Raw genomic sequence first — 26,352 nt, forward strand, 5'->3', positions numbered from 1 at the left:
TTGTTTAGACAATAAATACAGTATGTATTGTTTTCCAATATCATGAGGGATATATTTACATTCATCCAGTGTTATCAGCTGTAAAGCATGTGCATTCAATACAAATGTAAACATGGTACACAGTTTTCATAATTAAACTGCCTTCCTCTGTGTAAGTAACATGTTCAACAGAAAAAAATAAGATACATTTTATTTACATCTAACTTTAAAAATAACTCTTGTGTTAAGTGAACAGTGTGTAGTTTCTTCCGGCGGTGCAGACGTCCATCAAAGAGGCTGCAGCTCTGTGGCATCATTTTCTGCATGAAAGGACACTTAAACTTAACACTTCATACAGAACAGCGCTATATTAGACCTTTGTCACTTTAACACACCCATACTTAGACACAATACATCACTTTCACCCACACTCACGCCCATCAAGCCATATTCATCCCTTTCACACACTGAGGCAGCAGAAAGTAAACTCAACTCATACTCTATATAGAATCAAGATCCAGCCAAAGGATCCAGCCTATATCTCGGTTTAAAAATAATTGAAGTTCTTCTTACAGTTAGAGAAAATGAGGTGCACACTCAAAGGCTCCTCTCAAACCTTTATTAGAACATGGAAACCCTTTCTGGACTTTATGAGTCCTTAGAGCAGGGTTGTCAAACTCAAGGCCGGGGGCCAAATCCGGCCCGCGACTTCATTTTATGTGGCGCCGCAAGAGCTTACAAAGAATATAATACGTTTATTATACAGTTACATGCCACTTTACAGAATCAGGTTGCCCATAAATTACATGTCCCACAATGCATCTCGTTTTGTGACATGCGCACTGAAGAGACTTGCAATTATTTGCCCTGGATTTCTGCTTTCAGACGTAGTTAATTACTAAGTTATAATCCTATCCGATAATAATCCAATGCAGAGGCAATAATGTAATATAATACATTATTTTATGTATATATTATATATTTACACTAAACAAAAATATAAACGCAAGACTTTTGTTTTTGCTCCCATTTTTCATGAGATGAACTCAAAGATCTAAAACATTTTCTATATACACAAAATAACCATTTCTCTCAAATATTGTTCACAAATCTGAAAAAATCTGTGATAGTGAGCACTTCTCCTTTGCCGAGATAATCCATCCCACCTCACAGGTGTGGCATATCAAGATGCTGATTAGACAGCATGATTATTGCACAGGTGTGCCTTAGGCTGGCCACAATAAAAGGCCACTCTGAAACGTGCAGTTTTGCTTTATTGGGGGGGTCTGGGGGGTCCGAAAACCAGTCAGTATCTGGTGTGAGGGGTAGGGTAGGGTTAGGGTTAGGGTAATGTTGTGAATCGAGTGGCCTGTGTTCGTCGTCCATAACATACGCCTGCCCATACCATAACCCCACCACCACCATGGGCCACTCGATTCACAACATTACCCTAACCCTACCCCTCACACCAGATACTGACTGGTTTTCGGACCCCCCCAGACCCCCCCAATAAAGCAAAAATGCATGTTTCAGAGTGGCCTTTTATTGTGGCCAGCCTAAGGCACACCTGTGCAATAATCATGCTGTCTAATCAGCATCTTGATATGCCACACCTGTGAGGTGGGATGGATTATCTCGGCAAAGGAGAAGTGCTCACTATCACAGATCTTTTCAGATTTGTGAACAATATTTGAGAGCAATGGTTATTTTGTGTATATAGAAAATGTTTTAGATCTTTGAGTTCATCTCATGAAAAATGGGAGCAAAAACAAAAGTCTTGCGTTTATATTTTTGTTCAGTGTATATATGTATATTTATATAGTTACAACCGGCCCTTTGAGTGCAACCTTAATGCTAATGTGGCCCTCGTTGAAATAGAGTTTGACACCCCTGCCTTAGAGGATCCACTTGATAAGGAATTAGATTGGATTCCTGCGTACGATATCAGAGCAGTGAATATTTAATATATATGGGGGGTTTTTTTTCTGAGAGAGTGGTGGGATGGAAATAGAATTATTGTATGCATGTGTGTAGATATCATTACTAGAATTTGCACCGAATGTACATGCCTGGTATCACTTGCTTTCCTGGAGTAGCTTTGCTTGCTGCTAACTCTCCCACCTTTTTATTTACCACAGCTAATCACTCATTGAGTAGTGAAGGGAAGTGTATCTTTAGGGGATAAGATATCACCATAGGCGCTTTCACACCGGAGTACTTTTCCCAGTAGGCTAGAGTTCCGATATAGTTCAGAAAATGTGCGTTCACACCAAAAAAATCCGGAACTAGAATTTAGTTTAAAGGCACGTTCACACCGCAGTACTTTTCCCACTTTAGTTCCGATATAGTTCCGAAATGTTGCGTTCACACCAAAAAAATCCAGAACTAAAATGTGTTCATGAGAACCTTTTTACCCCCTTTTCAGTTTTCGTGGGAGAAAAAGGTTCCTATTTCTGATTGGCTGGGCGGATTGCAAACCATGCCCCGTGAAACTCCCAAAAAGTTTTGTGAAGCCATCATTTTATTATCCTCGCATTAGCATTATTAGCATTAGCATTAGCCCAGCGTACAAACGCAGAGAGACTAACTTATGGCAACACAAAAGAAAACATGGGAGCGGTGGAGATGAGGAGGTGTCGGCGTTCTGGCGATTTACTCGGAAGGCTTCAGTAGAAGCTGCTGGGAGTCCCAGCAGCTTCTACTGAAGCCAGTCCCCAACTCCGGGGTCTTCCGGCCGGGGACTTCGGGTGGCAGTATATGCTGTGAAGTTGTTTGCAGCCTGCCAGTAAACCCAAAGCCGAAGAAGTGAGGTCAGCGGCTTCATTTGCCTAATCCTCCCCCAGGGACTTATTCCGGTGTGAACGCGATCTGTACTTAGTTCATGAGAACTAAAGAGTTCATGAACTAAATTCTGATGAACCTTTGTGGGAAAAGTACTGCTGTGTGAAAGCGTCTATTAGCCGCGTTCACACCAAGTACTTTGCCGTACTTAGTTCCCAGCATTTAGTTCCCAGCACTTAGTTCCCAGCGTTCACACCGGAATAAGTTCCCTGAGGGAGGATTAGGCAAATGAAGCCGCTGACATCACTTCTTCTTCTTCTGCTTTGGGTTTACTGGCAGGCCGCAAACCACTTCACGGCGTATACTGCCGCCCAAAGTCCCCGGCCGGAAGTCCCCGGAGTTAGGGACTGGCTTCAATAGAAGCTGCTGGGAGTTCTGAGTAAATCGCCAGAACTCCGACACCTCCTCATCTCCACCGCTCCCATGTTTTCTTTTGTGTTGCCATAAGTTAGTCTCTCTCCGTTGGTGCGCTGGGCTAATGCTAATGCTAATAATGCTAATGCAAGGATAATAAAATGGCAGCTCTACAAAACATTTCAGAGTTTTACGGGGCGTGGTTTGCAATCGCCCAGCCAATCAGAACTGTGGTACTTTTTTTCCCCAGGAAAGTACCTGCTCTCAGCAGGCGCTAAAAATCGGGTGAAAAGTTCCCGGCACTTAGTTATTTTTGTGGTGTGAACGCGACATCAGGGGTACTAACGGAACTAAACCCGAAAAGTACGGGTGAAAAGTACTCGGTGTGAACGCGGCTATTATTGAGAACCTTTTCACCCCCCTTTTCAGTCCCTGCTAGAGAGCCTTTCATGGGAGAAAAAGGTTCCTATGTCTGATTGGCTGGGAGAATTGCTAACCACGCCCCGTAAAACTCAGAAAAAGTTTTGTGAAGCCGCCATTTTATTTTTCTTGCATTAGCATTATTAGCATTAGCATTAGCCCAACGCACAAACGGAGAGAGACTAACTTATGGCAACACAAAAGAAAACATGGGAGCGGTGGAGATGAGGAGGTGTCGGCGTTCTGGCGATTTACTCGGAAGGCTTCAGAAGCAATTAAATGATAATTAAGTGTTTATTATCATTGTTTATTACAATGATAATAAACATTTAAATGTCTATTTTGTATGTTTTTGTCTCTACTAATCCGAAATTAGACATGTTAAAGAAGCACATTTACTCAAAATAGTGCATTAAAAGATCATATTTTTAGCTTAGGTGTCGCTTCTTAATTGTTTGAAAGATGGTGTTTCATACAAGACTCCCAGCAGCTTCTACTGAAGCCAGTCCCCAACTCCGGGGACTTCCGGCCGGGGACTTCGGGTGGCAGTATACGCCGTGAAGTTGTTTGCGGCCTGCCAGTAAACCCAAAGCAGAAGAAGAAGAAGTGACGTCAGAGGCTTCATTTGCCTAATACTCCCCCAGGGACTTATTCCGGTGTGAACGCGATCTGTACTTAGTTCATCAGAACTAAAGAGTTCTGATGAACTAAAGAGTTCTCATGAACTAAGTACGGCAAAGTACTTGGTGTGAAAGCGCTTCATGACACTTCCTCCTTTAAATACTTAAATTGAGACAAACGTATTTTTTATATTGTGTTTTAAATATTCCCATGAAGCATTATCACTATCTTTTGGTGAATAAGAAGAACACTAAAGATGCAATTAGACTAAGAATTGTAAAATAAATGATTTTGGATGTTTTTGTTTCTACTAATCCAAATTATTAGTTGTCTAAATGTCTTTAAATACCCATTGATATGAAATGGCTAACAGGAAGTCCCAGTTCCCTAAACAAGCCTCACTTCAGTTTAATGTTTCAACTTTTTAACATTTAAATGTTCAACTTGACAAACTTCTTGGATAGGCTTTCAAAAAGCATTTTATTCATTGCGGCACAGTTAAATAAAAGTTGAATTTGAAATATGAAAAAATAAATGCTCACTTCTTCCTAAAGTGCATTTTTGTGCAATATTTGTTCTCCTGAAATGTTATGTTTAAATATTCACACGAGGCATTAATTAACACCATCTAATGGTGAATAAGAAGAACACTACAGATGCAAATAGACAATGATAATAAACACTTAAATGTCTATTTTGGATGTTTTTGTCTCTACTAATCCGAAATTAGACAGCACATTTACTCAAAAAAGTGCATTAAAAGATCATGTTTTTAGCTTAGGTGTCTCTTCTCAATTGTTTGAAAGATGGTGTTTCATACAAAATGTGTTGTTCTTAAAGGGGCATGTACTTTAGAGACTTATATGTGAAGTTTCTTTACCTGGCATCTGTTTCCTTCGTCTCCATGCCACTATCCTCCTGTAGGCCTTGTCCAGCAGCCAGGTACTCAGCATGAGAAGAGCAGCCACACAGGCCAGAGCCAGGGCTGAGACAGAGAGGTACTGCAGGTCCTCGTACAGCACCTCTGCAGGACACACACCACACACCACACACACACACACACACACACACACACACACACACACACACACACACACACACACACACACACACACACACACACACACACACACACACACACACACACACACACAAACACACACACACATTAGGTTCACTTCACATGAGCTCAGATTACTTTCAAGAGCTGCAAACACAACCCAATCACGTTAGACAATTACTGATATATGTTAGGGCATGACATCACTATGGTTCTTATGTCAAGGTCACAATTCATTATTACTTACTTTATTAAACTATTTTCACGTGTCATCCTTTTTAACTAAAATGCAGCATCATGTTATGTTCACTAAAGATAATGAGGAATACAATGATTTGATAAACTCAAAGCTCCCGTTTGATCTCAAGATCACATAATACATACATTCAAAATGTTACCCTAGACTTTTTCTTTCCTTCACAGAAGGATCACTGAACATACGGGGGTCTAAAGTGTCAGGGGGCCTCCCTAATCCTCTCCTGCAGAATGTCACTAATAAAGACATTATCAAGAAACCAAGAACCACAGAAAAAGATGTAAAAAATCAGGACAAATAGACAAAAGCCATAGTGAGTGTGTTTGCTCCTAGAGGTGATGGGGCCTTTTGTATGTCTGTGCCAAGGGACCAGTTCTTTATTATGAACGTTTAAAATGTTTTGTTTAACTTTCCTATTTCTTCACATATGTTTATTTTGCAACTTAATGAGGCACAGGTAAAGTATTCCACCTGAGAAAACCACTGCTGACTAACAAAACGGTGTGGGAAAAGCTGGCTGCCCTTTTTTTCATTATCAGACCTAAAATAATCATTAACCAATACACTACCATTACATAGATACTCAAATGTGTTCAATGTTTGTGTAGATTTAAAAAATGTCATAAAGAAAAGCTGTGTATTCGTTTGTGTATGTTTTTTTTAGCAGAGAACTTGTATTTGTAATGACATCATACTGCTCTCCTCTCATTTGTCATACTGTCTTTGGGCTCCAGAGTTTCCTCTCGTGCTCTGGGAACTTGGATGTGGACCAGGGCAGTCTGATGCTTAAAGGTCACGTCCACAGAGACACATGACTGTGTTATTTCTATCTACTCAGCCCTGCTATGCAAACTAATGGCGCGTTTCCACTGCAGCGGGTAGCTCGCTTTAAGCGTACCGAGCCGTGCGGGGCCCGTTTTTGATTGCGTTTCCACTTGGCCTAGTACCGGCGGGTCCTAATTCACAGTTTTTCTGGCCCCATAAAATCGTGGTTCTAGGGCCAGGAACAACCAGGCTGAGTCGGGCTGAGTATGCTAAACTAGAGAGAGAATCGCTGGTAAGGGAGCTACAACTACAACAAGATGAACATATTTGACCGTGATTTAATTGTAATACACGTTTCAAAATGATGCCGAAGTAACAACATACTGATACCGGTTAGTAAAAACCATGAATTAATGCTTTGACAAGTCTGCAGACGTGTTTTCTAAATGGAGCTTGGCTAAGCTAACGTTATATATCCGTCCACACTCACAACAACGGCCTACAGACATAAATAAACCAGCGACTGTATTCGCCATGACACAGACAGTCTGTGGTTTGTACTTGTTTAACTTTTGTCTAGTTTCTGAACAGATATGAAGAGCTGTGAGCAGAGGCGCGGGAAGGTATTTTGAGTGGGGGTGCTGAGGTGCTGGACTCCAGTGAACACTATTACGGGCACTATAGAGCACGCACAAAAGCAATCCCCACACGCACACACACAGTACACCCGCGACTGTTACAATGAAGGCTCGATAATCAGCTCACGGCATATAGGCAGGGGTAAAGTGCTATTTTTTACGAGTGGAGAGCGGACCTCACCTCCTCTGAGGTCCGGGGGGATGCTCCCCCGGGAAGATTTTTTTTAAATAATAAAGTTAAAAGCATCAATCTGGTGCACTTTGAGAGATCTATGGATACATCTCTCAACACCCAGATGAAACACAACTGTAAGCAGATGTTCTTTTTCTTTATGGATATTTTACAAATCCCTCCCCTTTCAAACTGTATTCTTGTTTTACTGCCATATAGTATTTCATACCTGTTTTTCCTTTATTCTCTTATTTGTTTTATAACTATAATGATCATATGAAGGTGTGCCGAGGAAATAATCTTTTGAATAATTTGTGACCAAACCGTTTGAGACCCACTGAGATAACTTAGACTAAAGTTAACTATCTAAACACTCAGATGCCCCTTTCACACCAGCGCTTTTTCAGCTCCGGCCCGGAGCTGGAGCCTGAAAAGCGCCGGTTTTTCCTGTTCACACCGCAGCGGCGCCGGCTCTTAGCTCCGGAATCGGGTTCACTTCGAGCTCCAAAAAATTGTCCGTCTAGAGGCAAGAGCTTCGGAGCTAAGAGGTGGCGTCGCTTACGTCTCTCTTACGTCGAGGCGTGCAGGAAAGTAACTAAACCCACCTCCCCTGAACATGGGTCGACTGTCATGCCTGCCTACAAGCAGTAGTGCTTATAAACACACTTTATAAAGTCAGGCAACACTAACCAGGCTTCGTGTGATTCTGTTTATTTGTACCTTACTTTGACCATCCGTTCACTGTTATTGATCATTGTGGAGAGAGGTAGACGTTTTGTTTTGTATTATAACAGCTATCGGATGGAATCAATACATGTATGGGCTGCACAGGTTGTCGTGTCCGACTATCACAAGTAGAATCATAATAAAAATACGCCGGTAAAATGTGCCTGTAGAAAACGGTTTATGCCACAATAGGATAGCAATAGCAAGTAGTCAGTTTAGCTTCGGTTGCTATGCTAACATCACCCATTTTATACCAGAGAAACTTTCATAACAGCGTTGTGATACCAAACAGCGTCAATTCAGACTGAGACACATTCACTTAGGCTAAGGGGAACTGGGGATATGTATCAGCTGCTTGTGTGAGTCGGACAGTGAATACTTTAGAGCGGCCGCTGCAGTGTGAGCTAACCGGGAGCTAACGGAGGAGAATAAACTTCCGTGGAAGAGCAGCCAGCACTGCAGCGGTCGGTAAATGCTGCAGAAACACATTAATAAACAATGAACCACGGCACTCTGGAGGAAAGTATAAGGTTGGAGAAGTCGTTATTCAATTTATTCTGGCTTCGTGTGATTAAAAGCAACACGATCATCGACCCGACGCAGTTCCCCGTTGTTGTGAGCGCCGTAATGCCGTTGGGGAGCAAATCAGCGATGTAAACGATGACGTCATGACGCAGCAGCGGCAGCACCAGTCGGGTGCTGGGCGGTGTGAACAGAGCGGGAGCAGAAAAGGGAAACCGGAGCTGAACCAGAAAAGCTCTAGCTCGGAGCTAGAAAGGGAAAAGCGCTGTCTGAGAGGAGAGCTCTCCTCCAGCTTGTTGTGGAACCAACAGCAACAGCTCCGTATGTCCGTTAGTGCAGCTAGCTAACCAGATGCTAACAACACGGTCCCTGCTGCTGGCACCGGTCCCCAGGGCCGTATCCAGGATTTCCTAAATACCGAGGTCCAAACATGCTAGGGGAATTCGGGGGATACCCCCCGAGATTTTTGGGATTTTCATGATCTAGTTATGGTGCTTTTTAAGTCCTATGGGGGGTCACAAATTGGATAATATATCGATTTCAAACCATGTCAGTGGGCTGACAATGTCAGCATCAATTATTTTGAAAGTGTAATACATAATAAGAATCAGTTGATTGTTACTATTAATGATCTGGACATGCAGAAGAGGCTAAAGCCGTGACTTTTATACCTAGGCCCTCTGACCCCCACCCAGGGGCGGCGCCAGGGGGGAGCTAGGGGGTGCTGAAGCACCCCCCAGGATTGCCAAAGCACCCCCTAAGCACCCCCAAGAAATATGTGTTTTTTTGTTTTTTTTTCGAAAATTAATATTATTTTTTTAATTAAATTAAATTAGAAATATTATTGATTACATCAATGCATATGTGAAACAAACACATTTTTGACCAAAAACATAAAGCCAACACAGGTGATATGATTAGGCCAATGGTCAGCACCCATTCGATTTTTGACCTACCCATAGGCTAAATTACTTTGTGACACTTGATTGACTTCCTGTTAGCTAGAGCGCCAAATGATTTGCTAACAGCAAAGTGAAAAATTGATCGTTTTTTAGTCCTTAAACGACCACGTGTGGACACTCAATCAAAACCAACTGAAAGCGAGAGGGATTCTGCACATAATAGGCCTCGTGAGTACAAGTAGCTTACTTCTGGGTCTCTGTGTTTCATTCAAGCCCTGCTCTGTGTGTGTGTGTGTGTGTGTGTGTGTGTGTGTGTGTGTGTGTGGCACGAGCCATTTTGTGTGCGTGCGTGCGCGAGCGAGCGAGAGAGCTCGCCTCGCGCACCAGTGGGTATCTACCGGAGATCGTTGTGGTTAGCATCTGGTGCTAGCTAGCCAAGCTAATGGATATAAGGAGCTTTTTCAACAACAAGGTGGAGGGAGAACTCTCTCCTGTCAGACGGAGAGTCTCAGGTAACCTCAACTCAGGTGAAGTAAAGGACTCTCTGTGTTTAGATAGTTAACTTTAGTCTAGTTATCTCAGTGGGTCTCAAACGGTTTGTTTTAAAAGGGGAGTGATTTGTAAAATATCTATAAAGAAATAGAAAATCTGTTGACAGTTCTGTTTCGTATGGGTGTTGAGATGTATCCATAGATCTCTTAATGTTGCTCTCAAAGTGCACCAGATTGATGCTTTTAACTTAAATATGTAACAAAAAATCTTCCCGGGGGAGCTAGCCCCCGGACCCCCCTAGAGGAGGTGAGGACCCTCCTAGAGGAGGTGAGGTCCGCTCCCCACTTGTAAAAATAGCACTTTACCCCTGCCTATATGCCGTGAGCTGATTATCGAGCCTTCATTGTAACAGTCGCGGGTGCACTGTGTGTGTGTGCGTGGGGAGTGTTGCAGTAGAAAATTCAACTGTAGCGCTGGTGCATTAATGGGAAACCCTAAATGTTTGAGCACCCTCTATGAAACGTCAAGCTACCCCACAGCACCCCCTAGAGAAAATCTCTGGCGCCGCCACTGCCCCCACCCCTTCCCTCGAGTTATTACGTCACAGCGTATAGTATACTTCAGCGGAATATCAAAACAACGGCCCGGGGTGCAAAACGCATCAATGAAAGCGACCCTCTACCACACAAAACAACACCTGTAAATAACCCTATTTGTGTTCTTTGAAATTGAAAAGGATATTGCATTGTGTTTGTTACTTTCGTTGCAGTTGTATGTCTTAAGTGTAATTTGGCATGCTTTTATTTTGAAGGCGAGTTAACGCTGTTGACAGGAAGTTGTTGTTGCTATGGAAACAAGAAACGTTTCACAGCGGGCAGAACTTGTCATAAAGTCCGCGATAATAACACCCACCCATTTAACGGGAAGATATGATTGGTCAATTGTACTGTCATTTGACATTACTCTCTCGTTCAGTTACTATAGCGGGGCCCTCTGTGAATTCATAGCTGGACCGCCTGGACGTCCAACAGCTCCTCTCTTCACAGTAACTTGCAGAGACGAGCTTCTTTCATTTAACTCTTCACATTCCAACATAAACTGAATAGGCAGATTCGAAGGATTTATTTCTTTGGAAATGTTATTTTAAATACAATTAAATCAAGTTATTTTGGTCAAACTAATGAAAAATATAACTAAAAAAATATATAAAAAAATATATAATTTGTTTTAATGTTTTTAAATATTATTTTGTAGAATATCTTAGGCCCTCACAGAGGGCCCTGACGGCTAACCTACAGCCTCTCTTCCATCTTCTTGAGTCTCTCTGTCTTCTTCCTGTTCATTACTCTCTCTGTCCTCTACGCTTTCTCTTTGTTCAATCTCTCCCTCGTTGTTCACTTGTTGCTCCTCCTCACTTGTCGCTCCTGCCAGTGAATCAAAAGCAATTCAGCAATTTAGTTCATTTCACTTGTTTGTTTGCATTCTTTTTTTATTTAAATCTGTTTTGTTTGATTCTCAAAAGAGAACAAAGATGTAAGCAAATTGTGTTTTATACAATTGTATGTTATTATGACATCATCACAAGACTATTGTTATAGACACATTACATATTTTTCTCTCTCTCTCTCTCTCTCTCTCTCTCTCACCAAAGCTGAGCTTCGACTGACTGACGTAGTCTTCTCATTATATCTGAGTCAGTGTAAAAAGAAAACAATACAATGTTATATCTTCGATGTTTTACTCAAATTGAAATAAAAGAAAAGCATTACAACGTTTGTTAAAAGGTAATCCTTCTGACATTGGATGAATGTAATTCACTTTAGCTCTCCAGCTAGTTTATTCACGCAATTTAAACCAAAGTATAGCCTATAGCTGCAATATAAGTTAGTGTGCATGTTGTCGGACGTCCACTGACTAACGTAGAGCGTTCACACAGGATCTGCTGCTCATATGATGTCCTGATGAACAGAAACACAAGTAGCCCGCTGGACTCAGATCTCTAGATACCTCATCACTCCTCCGCTGCTCCGGTACAAGTCCGGGCTGCGGTGATTTGTTGATACATGTCGTCTTCTTCTGTTTGCTTTAATCGAGGCTACGTAGTTATGCAGCGCCCCCCATGGTCAGTAAATGGAAGTACTACAAAGAACCCCGTTTAGTGTAATTATTTCACAAGTTTTGTTATACACAGCTCGGAAAATATTACCGAGGTCCGGACCTCGGTGACCTCAATGGTAGATACGGCCATGCCGGTCCCTCTCTCTCTCCCCCTCTCTCTCTCCCTCTCTCCCTCTCTCCCTCTCTCACACACACTAAATGCGCTATGTCCACACACACACACACACACACACACACACACACACACACACACACACACACACACACACACACACACACACACACACACACACACACACACACACACACACACACACACACACACACAGAGCCGAGCTTGAATGACACAAGCACACTTTTATTTCCATGCAACTCTCTGATTGGTCTGGTGTCTTGCCTCTGTTGCATTCACTGAACACGGGAAATTACAGTCCTGCCGTCCTCTCGAGTGGCATGATGAGGTTCACGTAAAACACGGTTAATGTATTATATTATTGAGGTAGAATTGTCCGGTGCTACAGAAAAAACATTCGGGGCAGGCCAAAATATTATTTTACCAACAATGTGGAATTTATTGGCTACACATTACACAGATTATGCACAGCGGGAGCAGCAATAACCGTCAAATAATAATTCAGACAGGGGAGCTCCGCACCCCCTGCCTGCCGCTAGGGGGTGCTGCAGCACCCCCCTTCCCGCGCCCATGGCTGTGAGCTCTGAGTGCTAAGAGCTAACGGCTGTGTTGTTTTTCTGGGGCTCTCATTGAAGATGACGTCACGGCTCCGCCTACACTGCGTTACTATAGTAACTACCCCAGGTCCTAAACTGTAATGGAAGCGCAGCATTAAAGTGAGCCGGGCCTAATAAGGCCTAACCAAACCGAGCGAGACCTGCAGTGGAAACGCGCCACACAGGGCCTCGCTCGGCTTAGTACAGTATGGCTAGGCCTCGTTAGGCCAGGCTCACTTTATGCTGCGTTTCCATTACAGTTTAGGAACTGGGGTAGTAACTATAGCAGGGGTACTCAAATACAAATCTTAAAGGTCCAAAATAAATGTTTCAATAAGACAAAGGTCCGTTTATTACGGTCATTCAAACTTTTAAACAATTGCAACAAGATTCTTAACACGAGGTTGCAAAAACGAAAATAATCTGTATATGCAGCAGTTTTCATTGTTATTGTGTCTGTGCTTGACCCCTCAGAGTCGCAGTGTAAGAGCTGCATAATTATGAATAAAGGCAGCTGCACCCTCTTTCATTCAGCATTCCCATTATTGCTTTATAAATGTCTTGCCCCCTTGTGTGTCCACTGAGGTTCGTCAGGCCCAACACATCTTCAACAAACTCCCCCTTTGCCTCATCATAAAAACTCACAAACACCAGCAACTGAGCATTGTCAGTGGTGTCAGTGGACTCACCCACAGCTAAGGAAATGCACTGTGCATTTTTTATTCCATCACAAAGCTGATTAATCAAATCACCAGCCAGTATTTATGTTCTTCTGGTTGCTGTGGAATCTGAGAGGGGGATTTGCTTGATTTGACCTGTTATTTCCTCTTTTTGTTTGCCTTCAACATGGTCTCCATCACTTCAGTCATGCATTCTTTTATACTTCAGTTATTATCCAGTGGAAAGTCCTTACCTACTGGCCTAGTTCAATCAAAGTTGTTACTTTTTTTTGGCTGGGCAGTGTAGTTTTACACACCGTCTTATTTGACTTTCTCAGGACTTAAAACAGTTTTTTGGGGGCAGACCCCCTCAAAGAAAAATATATATTTACACACGTAAGGTCATCATCTTAATAGTTTTTTATGCTCATCCGTGAGCAGAGCATCAAGTTGACATGTCTATTACAGCTGAATGCGTCGATTACAATTTTGTTCAGCAAAACCCCTCACAAACTTATTCAACACATCCTCACTCCCAGGTCGGCCTATGTTGACGTTATGTCAAGTCCCCTATGTCAAGTCCCCTATGTCGGCTTTTTCCAACGCAACCCTTAGCGTCCATTTTCAACACAAGGGGGGGCCCTTAGCGTCCATTTTCAGCTTTCCGGGATGTCCATATGCTTCTATGGACGCTCATGGAAGCACGGCATTCGTTTGTGTCGACTGCCCTTAAAGGCAATGTGAGCGTCCATTCTCATTGGATAACGGAGAATTGTACACCCGGAAGTAAGTATTCCCCTTACTGTCGATTGATTTTACAGTGATATCTGCACTACTCATCGACTAAAAAACACCAGATTATCCTTGTTAATTACTAGGGCTGTCAGTCGATTAAAATAGTTAATCGCGATTAATCGCAAATTAATCGCACATTTTTGATCTGTTCTAAATGTACCTTAGAGGAATATTTTTCAAGTTTTTAATACTCTTATCAACATATGAGTGGACAAATATGCTTTATGCTAATGTTTATTATCATTTGAACAATGACAAATATTCTCATGAATATTAAACACAACAACCTCTGAACATTACAAATATTCGCTTCAATTCAACCTGGAATCTCTAATACAATACTGTGTGTGTGTGTGTGTGTGTGTGTGTGTGTGTGTGTGTGTGTGTGTGTGTGTGTGTGTGTGTGTGTGTGTGTGTGTGTGTGTGTGTGGTGTGTGTGTGTGTGTGTGTGTGTGTGTGTGTGTGTGTGTGTGCGCGTTGGAGCAACTCAAGGCATATGCTCGAACGGGAGCTGCCTGGACGCTGCAATCATGTTGCGCGCACTATCCGTGCTGAGTGTGCTGACTTTTCGTACAATGTCCCACTGTCTGGCTTCCTGCATAAAGTCAAGTGCTCGGCGCAGTTGTGGCGAAATGTCGCTCCTCTGTTTTCATTTAAACAGCTCCTTATATCCGTTAGCGCAGCTAGCTAGCACCAGATGCTAACAACAACAATGCACGCAAGGTCTCTCTCTCGCTCGCTCGGGCCACACATACACACCCTCCCGGTCCTCCCAATAGCCAGTCGGTGCCTGCCGGTGAGCGTGGAAGTGTGGTCTGTCACAAGCGGGCGGCAGGAGCGGGGCTGTCAGCATCAGCTTGTAGATGATATTTTAAACTCGATGCGCTCTGAAACTACGGGGCGGCCGAGGAAAAAAAATACACATGCGTTAATCGCGTTAAAATAATTAATGGCGTTAATTATTTTTTTGCGTTAACGCGTTATTAACGCGTTAACTTGACAGCCCTATTAATTACACAACATTGATTGGTTTAAATTGTGTGCAATGCTTTTGTATTTTTCCCCTTCGATTCGGAGAAACAAATATATTTTCGGAGTAAAGGAAGGCAGAAGACACTACACTACCCAGAATCCCCAGCTATCGTTTGGACTACACCATGTGCTCTGTTTGACAAACCCTGTGATAGTCCTCAAGCTCTGTGATTGGAGAGTGTGCTCTGAGGGGTACGCCGAGCCTCGAACAGCACTTGAAATGGGATGGAACCACGGCAGACTGTCCAAAACTGGATTTGAACGGGTCCACCGCGTCCCCCCCTCCCCCACCCCGTCCCCAGAACTACACATGCTGGCTATTCTGTTTCGCAACATGTTCTCTATCTATGGCACGTCTCTACTGGGAGTTGTAGTTTTAAAAGACGTTTTCGTATTTCCCATAATAAGAAGTTGCCAGTATTAAACTGTGTACATCCCTGGAGGTTTAGGGGATAGGAAACACTCAAATTTAAAACATATAATTAATAAATGGGTGAAAATTGCTTGTGCCCATAATGGGCAGCATTAATATATATACACACATGCCAGCTAAGGTCAGAAGAGCTTTATTTAACAGCTGGTCTTATGTTTGTGACCCCTGTTGTTAATTGATTACATTACATTACATTACATTAATTGATAAGCCTGAAACATGCACTTGTCAAGGTTCAGAGGCACATTTTGCAAATATGGCAGTAGCCATCGATCAGCTTAAGATAAGATATACTTTATTGATCCCAAGTTGGAACATTTGCGTTACATCAGCATGTGTAACAGTTAAATATGCAGTGGTGTTTATTTGTAAATCATTTAGTATAATCACACAAATTCTGTGTTTTATATTCAACAATTCTGTGTTCTTTATTTATTGATTGTTCAATACCTGACAAGGCCGGAGATGAAATATCTACATACATCTTATAAGAGTATAATACATGATGTATAATATCAGTTAAAATAAGTACTTCAACATAGTTAACATTGCTGGAGGTACGCACAAATATTGATAGATGTCTTGTAATGCACTATTGAGGAACCTGCGACCCAAGTTTTTCATTCAATGCATAACTACACCATAGTTGTGTAGGCATATGATATGTCAATAAACCTTAGAAAATCTTGAAAGGGATGTGCAAAATAGTCATTATATACAGTCTTTAATGAACTATTAGTAGAGAATAACGAGTAATGAATATACTTTATAGGGATCCTATTAATATCTAATAATAAAAATAATGAAATTCAATAACATGCTTTAACCACTAGGTGTCCCTTTATATCAGCTGTGCACCTTTATGGTGTAAATACAGCCTATCTACCAATTGGATCAAATATAAAAGTCAGCCGAATTAGTGTTGATACTGCAAGGAGACGTATTGTGTGAAAAGACCAGGAGGCGGAGTCGCAGTCTTACACGCTTCTCTGCGCTCTCTCCTAGGCAGTCATCCATAGGAATCCCGAACCCAATAAAATACCCAATATTAGCGGTGTGTGTGTCTGCCCAAGGACAAGTTAAGGTAAAACCTAATAGAGGTGTCATACATAATAACCTAATCAAAGTAAATGTAACAACTACTACAGTGCAACAAAACAGGAATATTAAATGTGGTCTCTTAAACATAAGATCTCTAGCATCTAAAGCAATATTGGTAAATGATTTAATATCAGATTATAATATTGATATATGCTGTCTCACTGAAACTTGGTTGAGACATGAAGAATATGTCAGCATAAATGAGGCCACTCCACCCAGCCATATCAATACTCATATTGCCCGAGGCACGGGCCGAGGAGGTGGAGTTGCAGCCATCTTTGACTCAAGTTTACTTATCAATACTAAACCAAAATTAAATTATACCTCCTTTGAAAGTCTCGTTTTTAGTCTTACGCATCCGACCTGGAAAACTTTGCAGCCAATCTTATTTGTTACAGTGTACCGTGCACCAGGTCCTTATTCAGAATTCTTATCTGAATTCTCTGAGTTTTTATGAACTTTGGTTCTTAAAACAGATAAAGTAATTATCGTAGGTGACTTTAATATTCATGTTGACGATGATAAAAATAGCCTTACTGTTGCATTTAACTCTATATTAGATTCTGTTGGTTTTTGTCAGAGTGTAAATAAACCAACCCACTGCTATAGTCACACTCTCGACCTTGTTCTGACTTATGGTATTGAAATTGAGCAACTATTAGTCGAACCGCATAATCCTGCTTTATCCGACCATTTCTTAGTAACTTTTGAAGTACTGTTACGAGACTACAAAGCATTAGTCAAAAGCTCCTGCATCTGTTAGTGCTATAGCCAAATTTAAGGAAGAGATTCCACCAATACTTAACTCGATAGCATGTCTGCATGTAAGGGAGGAAACTTATACAAAATGTACACCACCCCAAATTGATCATGTTGTTGATAGTGCTACAGATGCGCTGCGAATAAAATTAGACTCTGTTGCTCCTTTGAAAAAGAAGAAAATAAAACAACATAGACTAGCTCCATGGCATAATGCCGAAACCCGCAAAATAAAGCAAAAGTCGAGACAACTTGAAAGGATATGGCGTTCTACTAAACTTGAAGAATCTCGTTTAATTTGGCATATTACTCTCAATGAATATAAGAAAGCATTGCGTAAAGCGAGAGCAGCTTACTACTCTTCATTAATAGATGAGAATAAGAATAATGCAAGATTTCTTTTCAGCACTGTAGCCAGGCTGACAGAAAGCCACAGCTCGATTGAGCCTTCTATTCCCATAGCACTCAGTAGTAATGATTTGATGTGCTTTTTTAACAATAAAATTGTTACTCTTAGAAACAAAATTAATGACCACTTGCCTTTGACCAGTATAGTGTTATCAACAGCTCCCGGAAACGTAAGTTCTAATATTACACTAGATAGTAAACTAGAATGCTTTTCAGCCATAAACCTTGAACAATTAAATTCAATGATTCTCTCTTCTAAACCATCAACGTGCATGTTAGACCCAATTCCAACTAAGCTGTTGAAGGAAGTTTTTCCATTAATTAGCACTTATTTATTAAATATTATGAATATGTCTTTATTATCAGGCTATGTTCCACAATCATTCAAAGTAGCAGTGATAAAACCGCTTCTTAAAAAGCACAACCTCGATCCAGAGGTTTTAGCCAACTATAGACCTATTTCTAATCTTCCGTTCCTCTCAAAAATTCTTGAGAAAGCGGTCGCAAAACAGTTGTGTGATTACTTAAAAAACAATGATTTATTTGAAGCTTTTCAGTCTGGCTTTAGAACACATCATAGCACAGAGACAGCTCTGGTTAAAGTCACAAATGACATTCTAATAGCCTCTGACAAGGGACGTGTCTCTATTCTTGTTTTGCTCGATCTCAGTGCTGCATTTGATACTATCGACCATGATATCTTATTGCAAAGACTAGAGCACTTAGTTGGCATACAGGGAACTGCTTTAGGCTGGTTTAGGTCCTATCTATCTGAACGCTCTCAGTTTGTACGTGTCAATGATGAATCTTCCACGCAAACCAAAGTTAGCCATGGAGTGCCACAGGGCTCAGTGCTCGGACCTATTTTGTTCACATTATATATGCTTCCGTTAGGCAATATTATAAGGAATCATTCTGTAAACTTTCATTGTTATGCGGATGATACTCAACTATATTTATCAATCAAGCCTGATGAAATTAATCATCTAAATACAATTCAAGACTGCCTTAAGGACTTAAAAACGTGGATGACCTTAAACTTTTTGATGTTAAACACGACCAAAACTGAAGTTATTGTACTTGGCCCGAAGAATCTACGAAACAAATTATCTAAGGATATACTAACTATGGATGGCATTAATTTGGCCTCCAGTGAGACTGTAAGGAATCTTGGTGTTATATTTGATCAGGATTTATCCTTTAACGCCCACATAAAATCAATTTCAAGGACCGCCTACTTCCATCTACGTAACATTGCAAAAATCAGGCATATCTTGCCTCAAAACGATGCAGAGAAACTAGTCCATGCATTTGTTACTTCAAGGCTGGATTATTGTAACTCTTTATTATCAGGGTTGTACCAAGAAGTCAGTCAAGTCGCTTCAGCTGATTCAAAATGCTGCAGCTCGTGTACTAACCAGAGTTAGGAAAAGGGACCACATTACTCCTGTTCTGGCTGCCTTACACTGGCTCCCTATAGAACACAGGATAGAATTTAAAATTATTCTTCTCACCTACAAAGCCCTTAATGGGCAGGCGCCATCTTACCTTAAAGAACTCATTATACCCTACTGTCCTACTAGGGCATTGCGTTCCAAGAATGCAGGGTTGTTGGTTGTTCCTAGAGTCTCTAAAAGTACAATGGGAGCCAGAGCCTTTTCTTATCAAGCTCCACATTTGTGGAATCAGCTTCCAGTTTGTGTTCGGGCGGCAGACACCCTATCCGTTTTTAAGAGTGCGCTTAAGACCTTCCTTTTTGATAAAGCTTATAGTTAGGGCTGATTAGATCCAGCCCCTAGTTTTGCTGATATAGGCTTAGTTTGTCGGGGGACATCTTACTTCTTCCTTCTCTCTGTCTATACCTGTGTACTCTCATGTTCCGATTAACCCAGCTTCCCCAAATGTCTTTCTTTTTGGTGTCTATATACGCCGGGATCCGGAGTCATGGATGATCCTGCGCTCCTCTGTCCTGGATCGCGAGCCCTGGATCTTGAGTCGTGGCTGTGGTCCTGGATCATAGGTCCTGGATGGATATCCTCGTGGATTCATCTTCCTATTATACACACATGCATTTCCAAACATTTGGACTACCTATGTTGCAAATGTATTATCTTTTCAATTTACACACGGCATCTATTGCACGTCTGTCCGTCCTGGGAGAGGGATCCCTCCTCTGTTGCTCTCCCTGAGGTTTCTCCCATTTTCCCTTTAAACTGTGGGTTTTCTCCGGAAGTTTTTCCTTGTAAGATGTGAGGGTCTAAGGACAGAGGGTGTCGTATTGTCATACTGATATTTTGTACAAACTGTAAAGTCCACTGAGACAAATGTAACATTTGTGATATTGGGCTATATAAATAAACATTGATTGATTGATTGATTGATTGAAAAGAAATGTAAGATGTTGTTTAATGGCTGATATATTTATGATCCACGTCACGTTTTCAGTTCCTCATGCTTGTCTAGAAGTCTTCTCATCAAGGCTCTATAAATACAGAACTACGGCAGATATGTAATATTTAATGCAGCCGAACCGTGTATTACAATGCTGTTATGTGATGACTTTCAAATAGAAAAGCAAGCACACTCGGAATAAAGTATTATTTTAAAAAATAAAATGTTTTCGGTCTGTTTCCGGTATTTGTTAATGACGATGTGCTGTGAGATGTGAGACTGGAATTGCACAGGGGAAAATAACGTAGGCTATCTTTAGATGCGGATTTTGTTAAACTAATATGTTTGCGCTGTGGACCAACACTATACATTGACGGGGAAGGGGGTAGCAATAAAGATAACACCATTAAACAGTTAGACAACATAACAGAAATAATATCGATAGCAGCGTCCCTAACAACCACCTTGGTAACAATGAAAACGTTGTGGACGCAATTTCCTGAAGTAATCTTCGTAATAACTAGCAAACTAAAGATCATGTACATCCACTGCACACATAATCTGAAATAACAACTCATATTTCTCGCATCAAATGACATCAAAACGCATTTTAATGGCCAAACTAACTTTAAAGTAGGCATTTTCCACCGAGAATAAAACGAAGTTCGGCCATGTTTTTTTTTTCTGCAGGGAGAAATTTGAAGATCACGTGACGTCAAACAGAGCACATGGTGTAGTCCAAACGATAGCTGGGGATTCTGGGTAGTGTAGTGTCTTCTGCCATCCTTTACTCCGAAAAAAATATTTGTTTCTCCGAATCGAAGGGGAAAAATACAAAAGCATTGCACACAATTTAAACCAATCAATGTTGTGTAATTAACAAGGATAATCTGGTGTTTTTTAGTCGATGAGTAGTGCAGATATCACTGTAAAATCAATCGACAGTAAGGGGAATACTTACTTCCGGGTGTACAATTCTCCGTTATCCAATGAGAATGGACGCTCACATTGCCTTTAAGGGCAGCCGACACAAACGAATGCCGTGCTTCCATGAGCGTCCATAGAAGCATATGGACATCCCGGAAAGCTGAAAATGGACGCTAAGGGCCCCCCCTTGCGTTGAAAATGGACGCTAAGGGCCCCCCTTGCGTTGGAAAAAGCCGACACAGGGGACTTGACATAACGTCAACATAGGCCGACCTGGGAGTGAGGATGTGTTGGTTTGACAGCCCGAGAAATACTATATGACATGTAAAACAAGAATACCGTTTAAAAGGTGAGTGATTTGTAAAATATCCATAAAGAAAAAGAAAATCTGTTTACCATAAATTCATTTTGCTCTCAAAGTGCACCAGGTTGATGCATTTAACTTCAATATTTAAAAAAAATATCTTCCCGCGGGAGCATGCCCCCGGACCCCCCTAGAAGAGGTGAGGACCCCCACCCCCACTTAGAAAATAGCACTTTACCTCTGCTTACACCTATATGCCATTTTATATGCTGTGAGCTGATTGTCGAGCCTTCATTGTAAGAGTCGCGGTTACACTGTGTATGTGCGTATTCCACTGTAGCGCCCGGTACATTAATGGGAAACCCTAGTTTGTACATGTTCAATACATTTGTAACACTGTACACATGAACGTTTATTTTTTCGGTTCACCAAAAATAATCTCACTCCAAGCTGAACTCAAATGTTGGCAGCCCTGCCTCATATCTGTTCAGAAACTAGACAAAAGTTAAACAAGTACAAACCACAGACTGCCTGTGTCATGGCGAATACAGTCGCTGGTTTATTTATGTCTGTAGGCCGTTGTTGTGAGTGTGGACGGTCGGAGCATATGCTGCGTTAGCTTAGCCAATCTCCATTCAGAAAACACTCATTTTAAAACGTTTTTCGCCTGCCGTCTGTCTGCAGACTTGTCAAAGCATTAATTCATGGTTTTTACTAACCGGTATCAGTATGTTGTAACTTCGGCATCATTTTGAAACGTGTATTACAATGAAATCACAGTAAAATATGTTCATTTTGTTGTAGTTGCCAGCGATTCTCTCACTAGTTTAGGATACTCAGCTCGGTTGTTGGCCCGGAAAGAACCTCGATTTTGGAGAGCCAGAAAACTGTGAAAAAGTACCCGCTACGCTTAAACCTCACTCTAGTGAAAATACGCCATAATACTCCCAGCCTTGTTCTGGAAACCTGGGCTATTGAGCAAGACCCAATACCAGTCAGACTGAGACAGAGCTGTTACTTCACGCTTCAATTAAGATCATCAGTGCTAGAATAAGTTTGCTGGATATATTGTGTTGTTCATGTTCGTGTTGTCTGGATTCAAGTCTGACTAGCTGTTGCTTATATTGGCCAGCAGATAAGGGCGGATTATGGGCCCCCATAAACAGACAAAGGCCCCACCATGTCTCCCACATAGAAACAAAAATACACACTTCATAGGTTTTAGTTTTTTCATATTTTTCTTCCTGTTTTGTGTCTCTTTGTGGTAATTTTGCCCCTTTTTATAGTCGCTGTAAGTGTGTGATTTTTGGTCACTTTGAGTCCGCACACGTGCCACAGGGTAAAAGTACAGAACTTGAATCAATTTTTCTTAGATTTGGCAGGAGCCCAAATCCACTCACCATTCACCTTCAGGACAAAGCCAGTGTCCTTGCTGCTTCCTGCTGTTTCTGTGACAGTGACCACGTAGTGCCCCGCGTCCTGCAGCCGCAGGTCCGACAGCCCCATGGAGCCGTTGTTGAAGGCCTGCACTCTGCCGCTGTAGTCCTCCGTGATGTTGGTGTACCCCCCCGGCTGCCAGGTGCCTATGGTGCGGCTCACCGCTCCTGACATAAAGGTCCATTGTATGGTGGGGGTCCCGTCGCAGGAAACTTCCAGTGAGAAAAACACATCCTCCTGCACTGAGCGGGTCAGGCTCCTCTGGGGAGAGTGAATGGAGATGGCTCCAGCTTCCAAAGAAAAATAGGAAAAGGAAAGTGAAGATATACATATTAAATGTAAAATGCGTTGTGTGGATGAAAAGTAAATAGACATATTAATTGGAATAAACACAAAGGTTCATAGGAGTGCGACCCGAGTGCAACAGACAGATACAATTAAAAAAATTATAAGTACAAAGGTATTAGTATCAAAATATACTTAAAAATCCAAAACAATTAAATATTTTGCACAATGGATTATTTCAGAACAGTTTATATTACATTGAATTATATATGATTATAATTATTGATACATTCCTGTGTTTATTGCTTTTTATGTTGCAGCTAATTTGAATGACTTTATATACTGCCGGGCCGCTTAATCTACAATAACACATCATCATTTATTCCTTTATTCCTATACTGTGTTATTTTAGTTAATCAGCAAAAATCACTGATATTTTCAAATAAACAAATGTAGTGAAATAAAAAGTTGAATATTTCTTTTTGAGATGTAGTAAAGTAGCACGGAAAGAAAATACTCAAGAAAGTACCTCAAAATGGTGCTTGAGTAAAGAACTTAAGGAAGTGCCTAAATACATTCCACCACTGGGTAGGACAGTAATTACTGAGAAACATTTCAGTGTATGACACAATGCAATATGCTCATACAAATGAACTGTTTAGCCTCATAGCTTCTCATGACACATCTAGTCAGGGCTGCAGGCCAACCCTGTGACTCACTCTCCATTTACACACACAAACGTGCTCTTCTTTCTGAAGGAAACTTGTCAAACAAGCTGAGAAATACTGATTTGAATGTAGCCAGCAGTGTTGTTGATCAAATATTTCCTCACAGTTTCAGCGGGGATCTGGTTCTGCTGATGTGTTTGCTCAATGAGGCACAGGTAAATAATTCCACCTGAGAAAACCAATGCTGACTAACAAAACGGCGTGGCTGCCCTTTTTTCATTATCACACCTAAAATAATCATTAACCAATACACTTCCATTATGAAGATACTTAAATGTTTTCCATGTTTGTATGGATTTAAAAAATGTGATTTAGAAAAGACGTGTATTTGTTTGTTTACGTTTTTTAGCAGAGATACTTCAGTCTGTGCAGCTTGACTTGTATTTGTAATGACATCATACTGCTCTCCTCTTATTTGGCATACTGTCTTTGGGCTCCAGAGTTTCCTCTCGTGCTCTGGGAACTTGGATGTGGACCAGGGCAGTCTGATGCTTAAAGGTCACGTCCACAGAGACACATGACTGTGTTATTTCTATCTACTCAGCCCTGCTATGCAGACTAAGACAAAGAGATTGTGAAAAAGAACAGCCTCCTGCGGGCTCTTATTTCAGTTCCTTTGTGAGGGCTGGACTTTATCCTATGTTTTAACCCTGAGCAAATATAGGATTGCCATATAGGCAGGATCTCAAGGGGTACAGTAACTGAATATATCCGCTCAAGTAGCGTATTTCATTTTAAAGTAAATGTACTTTGAGTATTTTTATTTACATGGCTTACCTAGGTGACACATATATAATGTGATGCTGAGAAACACAGCAACATCTTGTACATCCCAGAGCCTGAAATGCCACATTAGAATCCCAGACCCATCGGTCGAACCGCAGGCGAAGAATCTCCTCCGGGTTATTTCACATTCTGAAGTATTCTCCTCTCTGTGTTTCTCCTTCCAAGACAGCCTCTCCTCGATCCCAGGGTGTCTTATTCCAAAGCTCTTTGTCCAGGTGAATCTTTGAATGACTTCCGCCTTGATTTTGAGAGAAGTGAATTGTTTTTGGTCCCAGAAGTGCTGGAGTTTCCCTCCTGGCTCAGGACTGAGCTGGGTTTCTCTTCATACCTGCGCAAGTTAGTGCCAGCAGGCCCACACCTATCAGACAGGTTCAGCCAGAGATTACTGAGCAAACACGCTCTGTAAACTCACATACACACACACCCACCCACCCCCCCCCCCCCCACACACACACCACACACACACACACACACACACACACACACACACACACACACACACACACACACACACACACACACACACACACACTCAAAAACACAATATATCCTTCTCAATTTACTTAGGCTATATCACCACCAGCACCCCGCCCAACAAACACTCACCTGTATATGCAGACACACTTTCACAAAATGAAACCAGGATATAGGTTGAATCACAAGGAATTCATGTTGTTAGCGACACTCCTGGTAAAACATGTTAAACAGGAAGTGTATGTACGTATGCACCAAGGGACACAAACAAACACACTGCAGGGAAGTGCCATCATCAGTGTTGGAGGCATGAACAAGCTGCTTGATTCTGGGCCTGTGTGTGTTGACATTTCCATTGTATTCAAGGCGAGACACTACAGGCATGAGCACCCATACTTTACTTAATTAACAAATCTTCTTTCAGACTGGTAAAAAAATAAACATTCAAAATACACAAGTAGCTTTTTATTATACTAAACTTTGTCTGTAGATTTCTCCTTCATCTGCCTTGTTTAAATATTTAACAAGATTTTCAGAAAACTTTTGAAACAAAATATAATGTTCCTAATGTAATTAATCTACATAAGTGCTGTGGATCTGTTCAATATTTGACCAAATTCTATTTTCTTAATAGGATTTCTTTGTTGTGATCCAGAAGTCCCCACTTCTGTAGAACTTTACTGTACAACAAACTTTCCAGTTTCATTCCTGTCTGTATTTGTGAAGGTTTGTACAGGGGTTTGTTCGTTCAGTATCATGGAGTGATACAAAGGGAAACCTTTGACTCTGATATTTCATACAAATGAAACAAGAAATGTTAACCTGCTCTGTCCATCCAATGTTACACTCCAGGATGTGTATGCAAATTCGCACATAAAATAATCTGTGTATTCAAACATAAAAGATCACAAAAGCTGTTATACAAAAATAATTGTGTTGATGTAAGTAATCAATTGATGAGGATTAATGTTGAAATCTATCAACTCACTTGTTGATACGCTCTCTAAATTATTCAGATCTTATTTACAGACATTTAGAAATCAGAGAAATTAGTTGTAAATACTTATCTAAAAAAAATTATAATAATGTTTTGTTATCATTTCCACTGTCAAAAGTATCATTGTGTCTTCCATTTAGCTGACCAAAGTAATACAACTAAATTGTACATTTAGTTCTATAACTACATTTATGAAGATCCAAGGATTGATAGTTATAAAATAAAAACAGTGTAAAAATAT

At 41.2% G+C, this 26,352-nt stretch overlaps 1 protein-coding gene across 3 annotated transcripts; it reads right to left on the reverse strand.

Moving 5' to 3' along the window:
- Nucleotides 1-25,301, reverse strand: LOC117561951 (V-set and transmembrane domain-containing protein 5). 3 transcript variants are annotated; one of them, XM_034239698.1, is made up of 5 exons: nucleotides 25,247-25,301; nucleotides 24,632-24,998; nucleotides 22,805-23,131; nucleotides 5,096-5,239; nucleotides 1-299 (listed from the first exon to the last, which is right to left on the reverse strand). In XM_034239698.1, exons 2-5 carry the CDS (start codon nucleotides 24,705-24,707, stop codon nucleotides 268-270), a joined length of 579 nt encoding a protein of 192 aa, XP_034095589.1. In that variant the 5' UTR covers nucleotides 24,708-24,998; nucleotides 25,247-25,301; the 3' UTR covers nucleotides 1-267. The 3 variants fall into 3 exon arrangements, 2 of the variants coding, with proteins under 2 accessions (XP_034095589.1, XP_034095580.1); XR_004571468.1 differs by lacking the exon at nucleotides 25,247-25,301 and having other exon boundaries at nucleotides 22,812-23,131; nucleotides 24,632-25,052; XM_034239689.1 differs by lacking the exon at nucleotides 25,247-25,301 and having other exon boundaries at nucleotides 24,632-25,052.
- Nucleotides 25,302-26,352: the final 1,051 nt, after the last annotated feature.

This window comes from Gymnodraco acuticeps, unplaced genomic scaffold (assembly GCF_902827175.1).
Source record: "Gymnodraco acuticeps unplaced genomic scaffold, fGymAcu1.1, whole genome shotgun sequence".
NCBI classification, from domain to species: domain Eukaryota; kingdom Metazoa; phylum Chordata; class Actinopteri; order Perciformes; family Bathydraconidae; genus Gymnodraco; species Gymnodraco acuticeps.

Excerpts from the sequence above, each read along its gene's own strand:
- LOC117561951 (XM_034239698.1), bottom strand. The coding sequence starts at position 24,707 with ATGTGGCATTTCAGGCTCTGGGATGTACAAGATGTTGCTGTGTTTCTC. Across the intron at positions 23,132-24,631 it reads ATTATATATGTGTCACCTAG|CTGGAGCCATCTCCATTCAC; the intron begins GTAAGCCATGTA and ends TTTCTTTGGAAG. Across the intron at positions 5,240-22,804 it reads CTTTGTCCTGAAGGTGAATG|AGGTGCTGTACGAGGACCTG; the intron begins GTGAGTGGATTT and ends TGTGTCCTGCAG.